The sequence below is a fragment of the Ovis canadensis genome, chromosome 3 (assembly GCF_042477335.2).
Source record: "Ovis canadensis isolate MfBH-ARS-UI-01 breed Bighorn chromosome 3, ARS-UI_OviCan_v2, whole genome shotgun sequence".
NCBI classification, from domain to species: Eukaryota; Metazoa; Chordata; class Mammalia; order Artiodactyla; family Bovidae; genus Ovis; species Ovis canadensis.
Genome location: NC_091247.1, coordinates 183,168,573 through 183,186,462, shown reverse-complemented (window position 1 = coordinate 183,186,462; position 17,890 = coordinate 183,168,573). Strand labels below are relative to the sequence as shown.

The window sequence follows — 17,890 nt, the reverse complement described above, 5'->3', positions numbered from 1 at the left end:
TGGTGTCAACAAGAACTATACAGGGATAGACCTTAGGGAACAAGTGTGTTTAGGGGGAAACAACCAGGAGAAGAATGAAGAGGATGGGGGGCCTCTGACCCCAAGAGAGACCAAGGAGGAGGAGGAGAAATAAAGGGAAACTGACGCCAAGCTTAGACCGGGTTCCTGTTTGGGGAGACAGGCGATGGGGACATCTTTCTCAGCCAAGCCCAGTTCATGCTGAGTAGTGGTCTGGATCCCGGGCGCTGGAGTCAGACCTGGGTGTGTGGGTCCAGCCTATCTACCTTGTAGCTATGTGACTTGAAAGAAGTCACTTCACCTCCTGGAGCATCCTCCCCTGTAACACAGTGATGAAAATCCGCACTGTGTTTATAGCGTTACTGTGAGTCTTAAAAGCGCTAACAACCCAAATGTGGCTGGCATGGCGTAAACAACCGGTATGTGGTTTATTGTGTCATGATCACATTCTCTCTGTTATCATCATCATGATGAACCTCGGTTTGTCCGTCTGCCTGTTGCTCAGATCCCAGCAGAGATCTGGTTTTAAGGGACAAGAGAGATTGGAGCCGGTGGCAGAGAGACAGGAAGTGGTCGCGCCATCACTCGTTTTCACTCACTGAGGTTTTCTGGAACCTCTGGAGCTGTTTCCTGTAGAGTCCACGTGGCTGTGACGTCTGTCACATTACCAGCACCTTTCTCCCGAAAACCCTAAGTATTTTGTGTCTCTGTCCTCACTCTAAACTCTTTGCTGGGAGGTGGCGGGGCGGGGGGGGGGGGGGGGGTGCGGTGGGGATGAACTGGATTAGGCAGGGCTTCCTCCCTGCTTAGAAAACTCAGACATGAGTCCCAAAGCAGCTCAGTGGGAGAGTCCACAGCCAAAGCTGGCCTCCCTTCACACTCAGTCATGCCTCCTGCATTCCATCCCCTCTAGCAGTTCTGACATACACATGGATGCAGAAATTATCCTTGCCCTTTACTCCCCAAATTTCAAAGGCTTTGTATAAACAGCTCTCTCATCCAATTGCAGAGTCCTTCCATTTTGCAGACAGAGACTGAGTTGCAAGTGGGATCATTCAAAATCCCAGGGTCTCAGAGCCCAGCAGAAACCAGGGGCCTTGTAGCAGAGGCTGAACACAAATTTCAGTGAAATCAAGCATTGTGGAGAATATAGTGCCTCTTTCAAAACTGGCTGTGGTCAATTTGATTAACAAGTGCTATAAAGTATGAGAAATGGAGGGCATTTTACCCCGATGAATACCTTAATCCCCCTTAGTGAAAGAGGAAGCAAATCCAGGCAATACCAATCCATAGAATTACTGAGAGGAAACTGAAAGTCTATCAGGAAAACCATGGACACAAGATAGGTGTGCCCATTTTCTTTTGTTTAGAAGCATGGAAATGCATGGAATCTATTTCCTGGTAATTGTCCAAATAAAGTGAGCATTCTGATTCTGTACCTCTTGCTGGGTGGGGGGAAAAAAACTGAAATGGGCTTTTGCTGTTTTTTTAACCATAGATTTTATGTAGCAGGCACTTCTAATGCTTCTAGAGGAAAAAAAAATTTTTTTTTCTAGATCTCTCTCCATTTTTGCAGAACCCTCTTGGTTGGGAGCACCTTTTGTTTTTTATCTGGGCTCCCTTTTCCCCCCTACTCTCCATGGCCTAGTGTCTCCCAGGTAGCCTTGCCAAATTGCAAGGTGCCCTAGAGCAGGAAGGGCTCTAAAAAATGAAGACAGCATCACCCCAGGCTCACTTTTGTTTCCAGCATTCACATGTTTTGTTTTTTTCCCTTCCCTTTGCCAATGTCTGTCTTCAAAGTCTTGTCCAGATACCTGTCCACACAGTCAAGGTTCAAGAACTAAAGCTGACTGGACACCTGGAGCCTCAATTCCTTCACCAGAATGGGGGGAATGACAGATGGGGGCACAGGATTTGGAAAGTGTCTGGTGCATAGTAATGAGTCAATAATTGTGGGTTATTATCACTCTTACTTTTACAGCTTGTTTCCATGCTCCTTGGAACTCACGGCCTCCCTTCGGCTAAGCCTCCTATGGCGGTCCCTGCTTCAGGAGGGCAGAAGCACTGCTGTCTACCTTTGCTGACCGAGAGGGGGAGGTGGGGGACTTTTAAGCTGGAAAGGGATCTTTACATCATTTCATGTACATTTCCCCACCCACTGTTGAAAAGAGGAGCCTGAAAAGGCTTATAGTGAAATATGACTCCATGTCACCTGTCTGGTTGTAAACATTCAAAGGCTAGAAGCAAAAAGGTGAATGTTTTGTGCCCATTTTATAGATAAAGGAACTGAGGTTTGGTGATTGGCCCCCATCACGCAGTGTTTAATTAATGCCTAGAGCAGGGGTTTGGATTTGGCACCTGCCCCAGGCTGGCGGACGATGCGCAGATACGCAGGTAACGGTTGGTCACGCCGGTGAGGCCCGCGCATGCGCAGGTGCGGCAGGTGTCCTTTCTGCTTGCAGGCTCCAGATGCTGGAGGCCATCTGCAAGCACTGGGAGGGGCCCGTCAGCCTGGCACTCTACCTGTCGGACGCCGAGGCCCAGCAGTTCCTCCGCTACGCGCAGGGCTCCGAGGTGCTCATGGGCCGCCACAACGTGGCCTACCACATCGTGTACAAGGAGGGCCAGTTCTACCCTGTGAACCTGCTGCGCAACGTGGCCATGAAGCACGTTAGCACGCCCTACATGTTCCTGTCCGACATCGACTTCCTGCCCATGTACGGACTCTATGAGTACCTCAGGTGAGGACGCGCGGGGTGCAGGCTCCACTCCCCTCTGAATGGGGCGGCTGCAACACAGAAGGGGATGCTGCTGCTGCGGCTAAGTCGCTTCAGTCGTGTCCGACTCTGTGCGACCCCATAGACGGCAGCCCACCAGGCTCCCCCATCCCTGGGATTCTCCAGGCAAGAACACTGCAGTGGGTTGCCATTTCCTTCTCCAATGCATGAAAGTGAAAAGTGAAAGTGAAGTCGCTCAGTCATGTCCGACTCTTGGCGACCCCATGGAGATGGGAACTACCTAAATCCACCCAGGGATACGGCCGCTGACTGCCGGGTTTGCAGGGGCCCTAAGGCTACCCAGTGCCTTCATTTTTCTGACTATTGGCTTGAAATCCCAGTTTACGTCATGAAATGTTTGGGGCAGAGCTTGGTCTAGGAAGCATCTCTTGTCTCCCAGTCTAATGCTCTGTCTGTAGCTTTCATGAAAACATCCCTCTTCTAATTTTGGATCAGACAGCCTCCATCTAAGCATTCCAGTAAGATAATTGCCTATTATATAAAACAAATCAAAGTGGTAGTGATGGCTAACATGTATTGAAGTGCTCGCTGAGTGCCTGCCACAGTTCTGAATGCCTGACAAGTGGCATTCATTCCCTCCCCTTGCAATCCTTGCCACAGGTACCATTATTAATCTTTGTTTTCCCAGTGGGAGACTGAGGGACTGAGATGGTATGTGGGCCTGCATACCTACGAAAGTGGGAGCTGAGGGCAGCTGGCCTGACCCCAGGGTCATGTACTGATCACTGCTGCTGCCTTGGAAGCTGTGATTCCCTTCCAGCCCTCCCAACGTGGAGGGCAGGTGTCCAGCAGCCAGAGAAAGCTCTCAGCTTGTGAGAGGCATAGATGGCTGTGTGGGGAGTGGCATTTGTTACGGAATAACAAACCATCTGAAGTGGAAGGGACTGTAGAATCCACCTAGCCTGAAAGTCCCCAAGCAAGCAAACTGAGGTCACAACATGTAACTGGTCAAAGTTTGTTTTTACCCTTTATCCCTGTCATACGTCAGCATGAGTTACCTCTGTTCCTGAGTGCCGTTCTGATCCAGGTACCATGAGGGTTTGCATATATTGTCCTGCTAGATCCATACATCAAGTTTAAAAGGCAGGTATGGTTACACTCTCCCTATTATTGTGGTGAAGAGGGAGGCTCAGGGAGTCAAGGTAACCTGCTCAGGTACACGTGGGCTGCTTCAGGATTTGAACCAACATCTTTCGGACCCCAGCTCTACAGCCTGCCTGCTTCACACCTGTCTGGCTGCTCTGTGGCTTATGACTGTGCCTAACGGAGCAGGATCAGAACTCCTCCTCGCCTGGTCTCTGGCCCTCCCCACTTCCCTCCGTCGTGTGTACCTGTCTCTCTCTCAGTCTTACAGCCTTAAAATAACTCCCTCAAGAGTCTTCAAACCTTTGGTCCTGAAGCCAGAGTATGTGTTTGATGTGAGCACACCCGTTCCCCGCCCCCTCCAACCCCCACCCTGCTCTCGACAGCAGGGGAAGGCAGCCAATGTTCTCTGTCCACTTTCTGAATTGAGTTTCCATCCAGGCTTATCTTGGGATGTTTCTCCCCTCTGAGCAGGTGGAGTCCCTTCCAGCCTGTCTCCGTTAAGAATCACAGATGAGTGACCTCAAGGCAACACCCCTCTGTCAGGCAGGATGGGAGATGTCTTCTCAGAACACATGGGCAGTGGCAAAACTGAGCACCATGAACCCACGACCCTGCGGGGGCTTCAGGAATGGAGCTGTCCTCCGGTGCCAGCTGGGCCTTGGGATCTCGGTGGGTGGAGTGAGGGCGCCCCCGCGTGGCAAGACCACGCTTTCAGCCCCTGATTCTTGTGAATCCTGAGACCCGCTGCTTGCAGGTTGGTGACAGACTCTGGGTGCATCGGGTAGGGTTTCCAAGCGAACAGGTGGTGGTGGGGAGAGCTGAGCTCCACCTGCCAGAGAGAGGCTTCAGGACTGGGCCACAGCCCACCCTGCACCCTCTGGGGCTCTTGTGCAGGAGCACCTGTGGAGACTGCCTTCCAACTAGTTGAAAGGTAAACTGGCCCCATCTTAAAAGTCTGGTCTCTGCTCTCCCATCCAAAGACTGTTTTATTATTTTGCCTCATGGTCCTCGTGATTTTAAAAACATTACACGTGAACAGACTGTTCAGAATGTGTTTTATCTTCCTGTGTTTTATTGATCAAAGATGTCAATAATTGCTAATCATGACCTTACCCAATGTGATATAACTGGTATTGCCCATTAATTAGCGCTTTCTTACTGCAGAGTGACCTGAAGTTTCTGTTGGCCTGTAGCCACATCAGAGGAACATGTGTGGTTTCCCTTGTACATTTTGAAATATTGCAAATTGCCCCTAAAAGCCCATTCCTTTCTTCACAGGCCAAGACCCTGAGCCGAGAATAACTGCTCCTATCCAGTGCTTTTTAAATTATTTTTAATTGGAGAATAATTGCTTTACTATGTTGTGTTGGTTTGTGCCATACAATAACATGAAGCAGCCTTAAGTATTCATGTCTCCTCCCTCTTGAACCTTCTCCCCACCCTATCCCACCCCTCTAGGTTGTCACAGAGTACAGCATTAACTTCCCTGTGTTATCCAGCAACTTCCCACTAGCTATCTGTTTTGTGCATGATAATGTATATATTTCAATGCTACTTTCCCAATTCGTCCCACCCTCTCTTTCCCCCACTGTGTCTACATGTCTGTTCTCTATGTTTGTATCTGTATTCCTGCCCTGCAAATAGGTTTACCAGTACCATTTTTCTAGATTCCATATATATGTGTCAATATACGATATTTGTTTTTCTCTTTCTGACTTACTTCACTCTGTCTAAGAGGCTCTGGGTTTATCCACCTCACTGGAACTGACTCAAATGTGTCCCTTTTTATGGCTGAGTAATATTCTGTTGTATATAGGTACCACAACTTCTTTATCAGCTCATCTGTCAATTCGTCCAGCCTCTTTTAGTGCACATGTGAAAAGAGACCGGAGAAGCGAAGTGACTTCCCATCTAGGGTGAAAAGATAGTGGGACTTCCTTGACTTTTCTTCTCCTCCATCCAGAGTTTCCATTCATTTAGTGAGTAACCATGACAAGGTACCTTAGGGCCCCCATATTTGTGACCCACATGGATAGGACCTGTGAATCCCATAGGTTTAGACCTATGACGGTCTAATGACGAGGAATGACGGTTGATTAAAGACAGACTCTTTAGGCACCCTGATGGGTGTGTCCTGTCCCAGGGTTGTCAGCTGATCTGGGGTGGAGGCAGTATAGGATGGATGTCCTACTGAGTTCAGCCTAAATGGAGGCTTGAAGACTGAGCTGGAATTCACCAGTAGAGGGGTGATGTTCCAGGTGGAGAGAGAGAGATCCATTCTGGAGCGGCAGGGTGGCCAGAGCCCTGATGAGAACAGCAAGAGCTGATGTGGCCAGAAATGTAAGCCAGGGTGGGTCCTGCAGGACTTCTCATAAGATATGCTAAGGAGTTTATGAGCAGGGGTGGAGGGACAATGGAAAAACACTGAAAGCATGGCGTGACTAGATGTCCGTTTAAGGAAGATCATTTTCATTGCATCAGGAAAGGATCACAGTCAGTAGAGCAAGAGAAGATAAGGGACGACTGCATTCATTCTGGTGAGAGATGAAGGCCAGCAAAGGGATCGGAAGTAGCAGCAGAGACAGGTAGATGGACCAGAGAGCAGTTCTGCAGCTGAAATCAAGAACTGTCTGCAAAGGTGGCTGGGCTTTAGAAGGCAACACAGGGAACGTCTTTCAAATGTTGCCACCCAAGACTTCCTCTGCAAAAGTCTGCACCTGGAAGTCCTGCCTGCTTTGGCCTGTTTCTTGTACTGGCCCCTCTTGATCTGCTGTGCCTATGTCCCTCTTGGGCTGAGCAGGATGTCACTGAATTTGAGTGTTACAGCGGGATGAGGCCTGCACGGTGACCCTGACTCCAGCTTGCACCCTGTGCCATAAGTAACTATGTGACTTGCAACAGTTCAGTTTTTTTCAGCCTGTTTCTTCATTGTGAAATGAAACAGACATATCAGGAGTCACAAACACAGATGCCCACTGGGGCCAGGACCTTGGCCTAAAGGAACCAAGGGTGATGAGTGTGATTCATTGCTAGGGAGACAGGAGTCCCCGTCTCAGACAGCTTCCATCTGTGCACTCTGATGTGGAATTTACTGGTGAGGGTAGAGGTCAGGCATAAGGTCTTTATATTTTGCAAGAGGAACGAGAAATCTGGATTTTCATGTTTTAATTTCTAGCGTTGACAACTAATTTTTTTTAAAAAGCCTGACACACTGTTGAGTCAGACCAAACATGTCTTCAGGATGAATAGAACCTTCTTACCCCCAAAGACCACCAGTTTGTGACCTCTGACCTTTTAAAAAAAATTTTATTGAAGCATAGTTGATTTACATTTTTGTGCTAGTTTATGCTGTACAGCAAAGTGATTCAGTTATATTTGTTTTTTAGTATTTTCTCATATAGGTTATTACAGTGTGTTGGCTAGAGTGCCGGTCATCGATCTTAGACATGGTAGTGCACATGTGTTACCCCAGGCTCCTGACTCACACCTCCCCACCCATGTCTGCCCTTCAGTAACCACAAGTTTGTTTTCAGTATAAGTCTGCTGCTGTTTTGCAAATAAGTTCATCTGTATCTTTTTAAAAAATCAGATTCCACGTATGACTGATCTATATTTGTCTTGCTCTTTCTGACTTGCTTCACTTAGTATGTAATCTCTAGGTCAAGCCATGTTGCTGCCGGTGGCATATTTCATGCTTTTATAGCTGAGTAACACTCCACTGTATATATGTGTGTACCGCACCTTCTTTACCATCCCTCCCTTGATGGACACTTCGGCTGTTCCCACATCTTGGCTGCTGTTAACAGTGCCGCTGTGAGCACAGGGGTGCATGTATCCTTTAGGATTGTGTCTTTTTCCAGATGTATGCCCCAGAGTGGGATTCTGGATCATATGGTGAGTCTACTCCAAGGTTTTTAAGGAGCCTCCATACTGTTCTCCATTAGGACATTAGGAGTTGAACCAATTTACATTCCCACCAGTGGTGTAGGAGGGCTCCTTTTCTCCACACACTCTCCTGCATTTATTGTTTGTAGACTTTTTGATGATGGCCGTTCTGACCATTGTGAGGTGATACCTGATTGTAGTTTTGATTTGCACTTCTCTGGTAATTAAAAGATGCTCTGGTTGAGCATCTTTTCCTGTTCTTTTTTGGCCATCTGTATGTCTTCTTTGGAGAATCTTTAGACCTCCCTTTTTTTTTTTTTTTTGTATTGTATTGGGTTTTTGTTTTGTTTTTTACATAGAGCTGCATGAGCTATTTGTAAATTTTGGTGATTAATCCCTTGTCAGTGTGACCTCTCATCTTGACCATCCCTAGGAACTAAAATTTGGGGAACTGGTAAGGAATATGATTGTATCAGAGTAAGTCCCAAATCAGCACGCAGTCCTTTTCATGTGAAGATAACCATATTGACTTGCCGTAGGCTTAAGGTAAATTTTTTCCAGTGAGTGGGATAGATTTGTTCCTGATCCAAACTCTAGAAGTGGATCTGTTCGTGAGCAGCATCATATAGCACTGGTTTGGGAAGAGGTTCAGGGCACAGCTTGTCATGGCAGCTGTGAGCCCCAGCAGCACCCCCAAAGATTGACTTCTTCAGCGCAGATATCCAACACTCTACCCAAGCCTTGTTAAAGCATTACTGCTAAAAGTGATGGTAGCTGCTATTGACCGAACCCTCACCAGCTAACAGCATCCCTGCCAGCTGCTTTATATAAATGTCCTCGACTCCTCAACACTTCTTTATGAGGTAAGTGTTATAACGGGTGACCAAAATGATGCCCAGGGAGGGTAACTCTTCCTGTCCAAGGAGAAAGGTAGACGTCCCTACACTAGGCTGCTCGGTAAGTGAAAGCAGCTATATTCCCCCTTGAAACTCAGTATACCAGAGCAGTCTGATTGGCAGTCTTTTGATCAGATCCCCAAATACTTACCCATATCACCTTTTTGGAGGGGAAAGGGGGTTATTTGATTACCAAAAAAAGTTCAGCATCCTAGCTCTCCAGCAGTTGCTTAGTAACCAGCTAACATTACAGCAAAAACAAACAGATCAATTGGGAAATAATGAAATGGGCTCTATGCATAGACATAGCTGCAAGGTTTTGCTAAAATCTCTCTTCCACCCCCTCCACCTGTTTCTTCTAAAAATCGAGCGTGGAGATGTGCAGCTTTCACTCCTGATTTCAGAAATGTCAAGTGAAATTCCGCAGGCATGGTGGAAGTCACGCAGACCTGCCTTGGAACCCAGGTTCTGCTGTGCTCATCAGGGATGTGCCTTGGGGCTGCTTGTTTCATCTCCCCAATCCCATTTCCTCAGTTAGTAAAGGGGCTAATAATAGCTTTGTGGGGGCTCTAGTAGGCGTTCAGCAGGAGTTGTCTGTGTTTTGGCCCATGCTCAGCACACGGAACTGAATGTCTCTGCCAGGCCCCCACCCTCTAGAACCCCCACTCTTGCAAACTCTGCTGCCTTCAGTACAGCCTGGCAACTTAGTTGGTAACGATCTCGTTTTTTAAGAAATGAGAAACTATGTACTCATACCCATTCACTCTTAAAACTATTGAGGGAGCACCTATTATACACTCGGCAGCAGGCAGCATCGTGGCCTGGAGTCACTCAGACCTGCATTTCAGCACTGAGCGCATGCTACCCTACATTCACTGGACCTTCCGAAAGGTGCTTGACCTCTCAAGCTTTCATCGGTGGGGACCATAGATTTCTTCACACTTAAGGTTCTGGGAGGATTGAGTGGAGTGACAGCTGGGAAGCACATGGCTGAAATGTCCTACACTGCGCAGGTGTGGCGGCACATCTGGATGGCCAGGCCCCGTTCTAGGTACTCGGGATGTCAGTGCCTGGGACAGGCCAGGTTCCTGTCCATACGGGGTCTACGCTCTAGAGGGAGCTCCAGCTGTGTGGGTGGGCAGGGCGGCCTTGAACATAGTTCAGGCATGAAGGAGTAGCTGGTGAACAGGCATGGAATGTCTTGGCATGTTTGAGGAATATTGCAGAATGGCCGAAGCTCAGACAGCTCCATCAGCTGGAACTTCCCATGTCCATAAGACTGGGGCAGGTTTCTCACCTCTTTCCCTCACCCAGCAGAATCCTCATCTTTGTTCAGTGCTTGTAGCTTTAAACCTCTCTGCTGTGCTTTTTTTTTGCCAATGTTGCCTTGCTCCCTAGGGGACAGACCTGCCCCACTGGTCGAGACTGTTTATCCTGGCTGCACGGGAGTGACAAATTCCACTTTTGTCATGTCCTCTGCAGGATGGAGTCTCACCATCCTCCCCCATCACAAGTCCCCTGGCATGTGATGGCTGCTCTGTCAGCACCGGTTGAATGAGGGTAGACATGTGAGCAAGGGCCAGGAACAGGTGGTGCCACACAAGGCCAACTGGCTACTTGACGAGGGACATGGCCAGGTGGCATTTCCTTGTGTTCGTCATTGTTTCTACAACGGTGAACATTTGCTGAGCGTGTAGTATAGGCCAAGCACCGTGGCAAGCACTTCTGCATGTGTTTTGTCATTTAACCTTATCACAGTTCATTTAACAGATGAAGACACCTGGGTGAAATAACACACCCACAGGCACAGCATTACTAAGAAGAAAACTCATTTAGCCTGCGTTTATCCAAAGGCATTCTGTGCTTAACCTGTTTTTTTTTTTTTAATTGAAGTATAGTTTATTTACAATGTTGTGTTAATTTCTGCTCTATGGCAAAGTGATTCAGCTAGACATATATATACCCTCTTCAGTTTGGGTTTATCATAGGATAGTGCATATAGCTCCCTGTGCTTACAGTAGGACCGTGTTCTTTATCCATTCTGTGTATTAATATAATCATTTGCATCTGCTAATGCCAAACTCCCACTCCATCCCTCCCCAGCCCCTTGACAACCACAACTCTGTTTTCTATGTCTGTGAGATTATTTTGCAATAAATTCATTTGTGGCATATTTTAGATTCCACGTATAAGTGATGAAAATGAAAGTGTTAGCTGCTCAGTCGTGTCCGGCTCTTTACAACCCCGTGGACTGTAGCCTGCCAGACTCCTCTAATCCATGGAATTCTCCAGGCAATCTTCCCGACCCTGGGATCGAACCCAGGTCTCCTGCATTGCAGGCAGATTTCCTTGCCATGTGAGCCACTAGGGAAGCCCAATGTAAGTGATACCATATGGTATTTGTCTTTCTCTTGCTGGCTCACTTAATACGATAATCTCTAGGTCCATCCATGTTGCTGTAAATGGCATTATTTCATTTGTTAATGGCTAATATTCCATTGTATATATCACATCTTCATTCACTCATCTGTCAGTGGACATTTAGGTTGTTTCCATGTCTTGGCTGCTGTTAACATAGGGGTGCCTGTACCCTTTTTGAGTTTTGTCTGGATATATGCCCAGGAGTAGGACTGTCAGATCACGTGGCAAGTCTATTTTTAGTATTTTTGAGGAGCCTCTATACCTTTTTCCATAATGGCTGCATCCACTTAACATTCCTACCAACAGTGTAGGAGAGTACCCTTTTCTCCACACCTTCTCCAGCATTTATGGTTTGTAGACTTTTTGATGATCGCCATTCTGACTGGTGTGAAGTGATACCTCATTATAGTTTTGATTTGCATTTCTCTAATAATTAGAAATATTGAGCATCTTTTCCTGTGCCTGTTGGCCATCTGTCTGTCTGCTTTGGAGAAATGTCTGATTAGGTTTTCTGTCCACTTTTTGATTGGATTGTTTGCATATTTTGGAAATTAAGCTCTTGTAGGTTGTATTGTTTACAAATGTTTTCTCTCCATCCCATAGTTGTTTTGTCATTTTGCTTTTGCTTTCCTTTACTGTTGTGCTTAACCTGTTTGTGGGTCCAAATGCCTGACGGGCCCATCTCTGCCATCATTGTTATAGCCGTGATCATCCTCCCAAGTTGTAGTTATCAAGTGCCTTCTATGCACTGAAGCACTGCCTTCGCTTCTACATGAGATGACCCATTTAATCTGTAGAGAACTCCCCTGCCAAGGTCCTAATACTAGCCCCAGCTCAGAGAGGATAAAACAGTGGCACAAAGATGTAAGTTGCTGGAGAGTAAGAGCAGGTGAGTGTCCAAGTAGGGCCTGAATCTGCGCAGGCTGCCCTCCAAACTGAAGCTCTTGACAGCTCCTCCAGTGACCTCTGGCTCACAACTAACCCAGGACAGCACACAGAAAGCACCCTTGGTCCTTCAGTCGTAATTGCTAACTGGAAACGGGTTACATAATTGCTAACAGGTAGGAATGAATAATCCTGGAGAAGGAAATGGCAGCCCACTCCAGTGTTCTTGCCTGGAGAATCCCAGGGACAGGGGAGCCTGGTGGGCTGCCGTCTCTGGGGTCGCAGAGTCGGACACAACTGAAGTCACTGAGCAGTAGCAGGAGCAGGAATGAATAGGGATGTTGAGAGGAACATGAGATGCTGACTCGAGTCCCTGGCAGAGATCTGGGTGCAATCAACAATAGCTTTCTCTTTTATTAATTTGCCCTGAAAGCTCATTCATAGCTTTTCTTTCTTTTCTGCCCCTCCCTACCTGATATAACTTCACCTGGATGCGTTAATACCATCAATTCAGAAACTGCCCAGTCTTGCTGCCCCACCACCCCAGGTTTCAGAGGACTCTGCCCATCTCTGCCTGCGTTCCTGGTGTGTCTTACGGCTCCATTCCCTGTAGTCAGTCTTACCTCCCTCATTTGCAAGTCCTTGCTGTTGTCCCCACATACCTCCTGGAAGCCTGTCTACTGGGAACTTATTTCCTAGGCAACTGCAATAGAATCTGAGCAAAACCATATTACCTGGCTGCCCGAGCAGGGGTGTGAAGCAAGGCCTGGGACAGGCTGTGCCCAGGTCGGCCTCTGTAGTTATCACGCAGATGAGCAGCACTCCTAGCCTAGAGGTAGGCTGCTAAGTCCCACCTGAGAGGTGTTATTCAGCTGATCTCTTGTTGCTCTAGTGGAAGCCAGGCTTCTTTCGGGTCCTCCTGAAGCTAGGCAGTGTGAGGGGTGTGGGGCAGCGGGAGACATGGGGGCCTCTCAGAGCTACACACACGCTTTTCTGTGCCCCTCCAAGGGTTGGTGGTGTCTGTGGCCATGTTAACCCTGCTGCTTCTCACCATCTGCCAGCTTGCTCACTGGTTCATCTGCACTCTACCCACACAGTTCCAGGAATAAGCAGAAATCAGAGAAGTATGGGGGCATTTCAGACACATGTCTCAGCCTCCTCTTCAAGGAGGGATCACCCCAGCTGTGCCCATCAACTCCTCGTGAGCCTCCCAGGAGGATCTGAGGGTGCAGGCAATCCCTGCAGACTAAGGGATGTCTCCAAGCACCCTCCATGCACCAGAAGTTGCGCTAGGTGCTTGACAAATGTGATTGTTTTTATCACAAACATTACCATTGTTTAAATGCAGAAGATAAACTTGATCAAAAGCCCCAAGTAGCAGAACTACAACTGCCATCTCGCCCTGTCCTTTCCAAGGGCTGCCTTCACAGTACCATCCATTCTGTCACGTAAGATAACCACAGATTGATTCCTTCATCCCCTGCACATTTATTTAATGCCTGCTGTGTGCTTGGCACAGTGCTGGAGCAAGAAACATAACCATGAGCAAGGCTCATCCCTGACGTCAAGCGTAGCAGAGCTGATGGGTACATGAGCAGGCAGTCCTGTGCGTTACTAACGCTGCCACCACCCACTGTCCCCAGTGAGCAAAAAGGTCCAGGATGATGCTCAACATTGCTAATTATTAGAAAAATGCAAATCAAAACTACAGTGAGGTATCACCTCACACAAGTCAAAATGGCCATCATCAAACAGTCTACAAACAATAAATACTGGAAATCATGGAGAGAAAAGGGAACCTCTTACATTGTTGGTAGGAATGTAAGTTAGTACATCCATTATGGAGAATAGTATGGGGGTTCCTTGAAAAACTAAAAATAGAATTCTCATATGATCCTTCAAGCCCAGCCCTGGGTATATATCCAGAGAAAACCGTAATTTGAGAAGGTGCATGCACCCCAGTGTTCATGTTGGCCATATTTACAATATCCAAGACATGGAACCAACCTAAATGTCCATCAACAGAGGAATGGATAAAGATGTGGTACAAATATACAGTGGAATACTACTCAGCCATTAAAAAGAATGAGCTACCATTTGCAGCAACGTGGAGAGACCTAGAGATCATACTAAGTGAAGTACAAAGAGAAATGTCATATGATAGCACTTATATCTGGAAACTAAAAATGCTACCAATGAACTTATTTACAATATGCAAATAGACTCAGACTTCAAAAGCAGACTTATGATTACCAAAGGTGGGGAGGGATAAATTAGGAGTTTAGGATTAAGATACACTTGTTGTTTAGTTGCTAAATTGTGTCCAGCTCATTTTGTGACCCCATGGACTATAGCCCACATTGCTCCTCTGTCCATAGGATTTCCCAGGCAAGAATACTGGAGTGGGTTGCCACTTCCCTCTCCAGGGGATATTCCCAACCCAGGGATCAAACCAGAGTCTTCTGCATTGGCAGGAAAATAAGATAATCCATAAGGACCTCTCTGTATAGCACAGAGAACTCAGTATTCTATGAAAATCTATATAGGAAAAGAATCTGAAAAAGAATGGATATTTGTATAACGGAACCACTCTGCCATACATCTGAAACTAACAACACTGTAATTCAACTATACTGCAATATGAATTTTTTTAAAGTCCAGAATGAACCAGTCCCATAGAAGATGTAGCTCCCCATCAAGTGGGACACGTCAAGACCAACAGAGGTGGTCCGGGGAGGTGCAGGGAAGCAAGTTCCTCTAATTGGCTGCTCACAAAGCCTTAAGAGAAGAGTGATGCTGTTCTGGTTTTGGAAGCAGAGGCACACTCCAGCATAAATTTCTTTCCCTCCTCCTGTTCCTTTTACTATAACTTTCCTGAGTCCTGGGAACTTGTATAAGCATCGCTTAGATTCCTTACAACTCAGGTTTCATTAAAAAGCGGACTCTGTGACCTTTGATGCTGCAGGTATCCAAGCTCTGAGAGCTGAGGTTCTCTCCTGGCAGCCTGACAGCAGCCCCCGTACCTTCAGCCCCATGGTTCCCAGCAGTTTGTCACTTGTCAGCATCAGCCTCAGCCATTCATTGCACCAACACAAGGAAATCAGCACAGCTACTTCTGTTAATGGAATGGAAGCTTTCATGACCAGAGTGAGGATTTTCACCCCTACCCAGGGAGTAGGGGCAGCAAGAGATGTCCAGAAGACAACGAGCACCAAGAGGGCTCATGCACAAAGCAGCAAGAGTGGGAGATGGTGTTCTCAAGCTAAGGGCAGCAGGATTGGTCTTCAGCACCAAGTTCAAAGGAAAGGCAAGAAAAATGAGAATGGCAAAATCTGTTGGATTTGACAGTGAGGGGCCATTTCTGACCTTGGCCTGATCCAAGTTGTCAAAAGCGGACTGTAGTAGTTAGAGAAACTCGTGGATGGTAAAGAAAAGAAACATTACCAGTGTAGGAAGCTCAGTAAGCCAGGAGGTCGGTGCACACCTCTGTATCTCCAAATATGCCTGCATCCTGGCCTCTGCTCAGTTAGCTGCTACAAGGTATGATCCCCTGTGGGGATGCTGTGTAAGGAACATCTTCTTGCCAGCTCCAGCCTCCTGCCATCTCCCTCCATCCCTTTCCTAACCTCTCCCACCAGCTGCCTTGATCCATGAACTCCCACGAGGCTCACTGCTCTAGCTGCCAAGTCACCGCGTTAACAGACCTGGTCCATACAGATCCTGTGATTGTTGATCTTTCCAGGTTATTTCTACACTGGTGTAGCCTTGATTCATACAGTATTGATTTCAGCATCTTCATCCTTTGTTAATGATGGTGGTGACCACTAGCTGTGCTTTAAGGCAAATTACTTAGCCTCTCTGAGACTGAATGTCCTCTTTGGTAAACTCGGAACACTAGTACATATGTCACAGGTTGCAGTGATTCAAGGAGTAATGTCTATACAGAGTGCCTGGCACGGGGCTTGATACTGAATACATTGAAGAAATACAGGTAATTCTGATTACTGTGTATTCACCACCTACAATATATCAGGCACATTATAAGAAATGCAGTTCCCCTGGGTCCTTTATGCTTCCTTATTTCCAAACTTTGCAGATACCTTGAACCTCCTTCTCCCCCTGACTGGCTAACTCCTGCTTCTTAGAACACAGCTTAACCAATGGCATTTTTCACAGAATTAGAACAAAAAAATCTTAAAATTTAAATGGAAACACAAATGACCCCAAATAGCCAAAGCAGTCCTTACAGCAAGAAATGAAGCTAGAGGAATCAAACTCCCAGATTCAGGCTATACAACGAAGCTACAGTAATTAAGACAGTATGGTAGTGACCCCAAAACAGAAATATAGATCGAGGAAAGAGAGCCCAGAAATAAATCCACACACTTATGGTCAATTAATTTTCAACAAGGGAGGCAAGAATGCACAAAGAAGAAGAGGGAGTCTCTTCAATAAGTGATGCTGGGAAAACTGGACAGCCACCCGTAAAAGAATGAAATTAGAACATTCTCTAACACCATACAAAAAAAATAAAATGACTCAAAGACATAAATGTAAGGCCAGACACTATGAAACATAGGCAGAACACACTTGACATAAATTGCAGCAGCATCTTTTTTAATCCACTTTCTAGAGTAACAAAAATGAAAATAAATGGGACCTAATTAAACTTAAAAGCTTCTGCACAGCAAAGGAAACCATAAACAAAACCAAAAGACAACCCACAGAATGGCAGAAAATATTTGCAAACAAAGTAACCTACAACAGATTAATCTCCAAAATACACAAATAGCTCATGCAGCTCTGTCAAAAAAAAAAAAAAAAAGCCAATTGAAAAACGAGAAGAACTAAACAGACATTTCTCCAAAGACGGCATACAGATGGCCAACGGGTACATTAAAAGATACTCAACTTCACCAATTACTGGAGAAATAAATGTAGTTTATTATCTATAAACTCCAATCAGGTGTCACCTCAAACCCAAAATGGCCATCATCAGAAAGTCTACAAACAATAAATGTTGGAGAGGGTATGGAGAAAAGGGAACCTTCCTCCACTGCTGGTGGGAAGGTAAATTGTTACAACCACTATAGAGAACCCTTTAAAAATCTAAAAATAGAATGACCATATGATCCAGGAACCCCACTCTGGGACATATATCTTGAGAAAACAATAACTCAGAAAGATAAGCGCACGCCAGTGTTCACTGCAGTTCTATTCACAATAGCAGATGGGTGGATGGAGATGTGGGACATACATACACTGGAATATCACTCAGCTCTAAGAATGGATACAGCAGTGCCATCTGCAGCAACATGGATGGGCCTTGAGATGATCACACTGAGTGAAGTCAGTCAAAGACAAACACATGTTATCAGCCATATGTGGAATCTGAGGTTTTCAAAAAGAGATACAAATGAACTTACTTACAGAGCAGAAATAGACTTAAAATTATCGAAAACAAACCTGTGATTACCAAAGGGGAAAGGTGGTGGGGAGGGATAAATCAGGAGCTTGGAATGAACACACAGACACCCACACTACTATGTATTATTAATAACAGATAACCAACAAGGACCAAGTTCTCCTGTGCTATGCACAGGAAACTACTCAATGTTCCATGATACTCTGTGTGAAAAAAAAATGATGAAAAAATAATGAACGTATGTATAATTGAATCACTTTGCTATACACCTGAAAAGAACATTAAAAAATGACTATACTCCAATAAAATTGTAATTTTTAACAATGCAGCATCCTAACCCATCTGTGCATCTTGGTGGCATTCAGTCTCATTGTTTTGCAACCATCACCATTATCCATCTCCAGAACTATTTGTACCTTCAGAACTGAAACTCTGTAACCAAACAGTAACTCCCCATTCCCTCTCCCTTAAGTACC

The 17,890-nt window shown here is 46.2% G+C and overlaps 1 protein-coding gene across 4 annotated transcripts in view; it reads left to right on the top strand.

The window, feature by feature from the left end:
* LARGE1 (LARGE xylosyl- and glucuronyltransferase 1) overlaps positions 1 to 17,890 on the top strand; it is a 617,169-nt gene that overhangs the window by 583,224 nt on the left and 16,055 nt on the right. For 3 of the 4 annotated variants that reach the window (XM_069585273.1, XM_069585275.1, XM_069585274.1), the window contains one exon: positions 2,481 to 2,759. The exons of the other annotated variant lie outside the window; for it this stretch is intronic. In XM_069585273.1, coding sequence (XP_069441374.1) covers positions 2,481 to 2,759 — 279 coding nt within the window. The remainder of the gene's footprint in view (positions 1 to 2,480; positions 2,760 to 17,890) is intronic. 4 annotated transcript variants of the gene reach the window in all.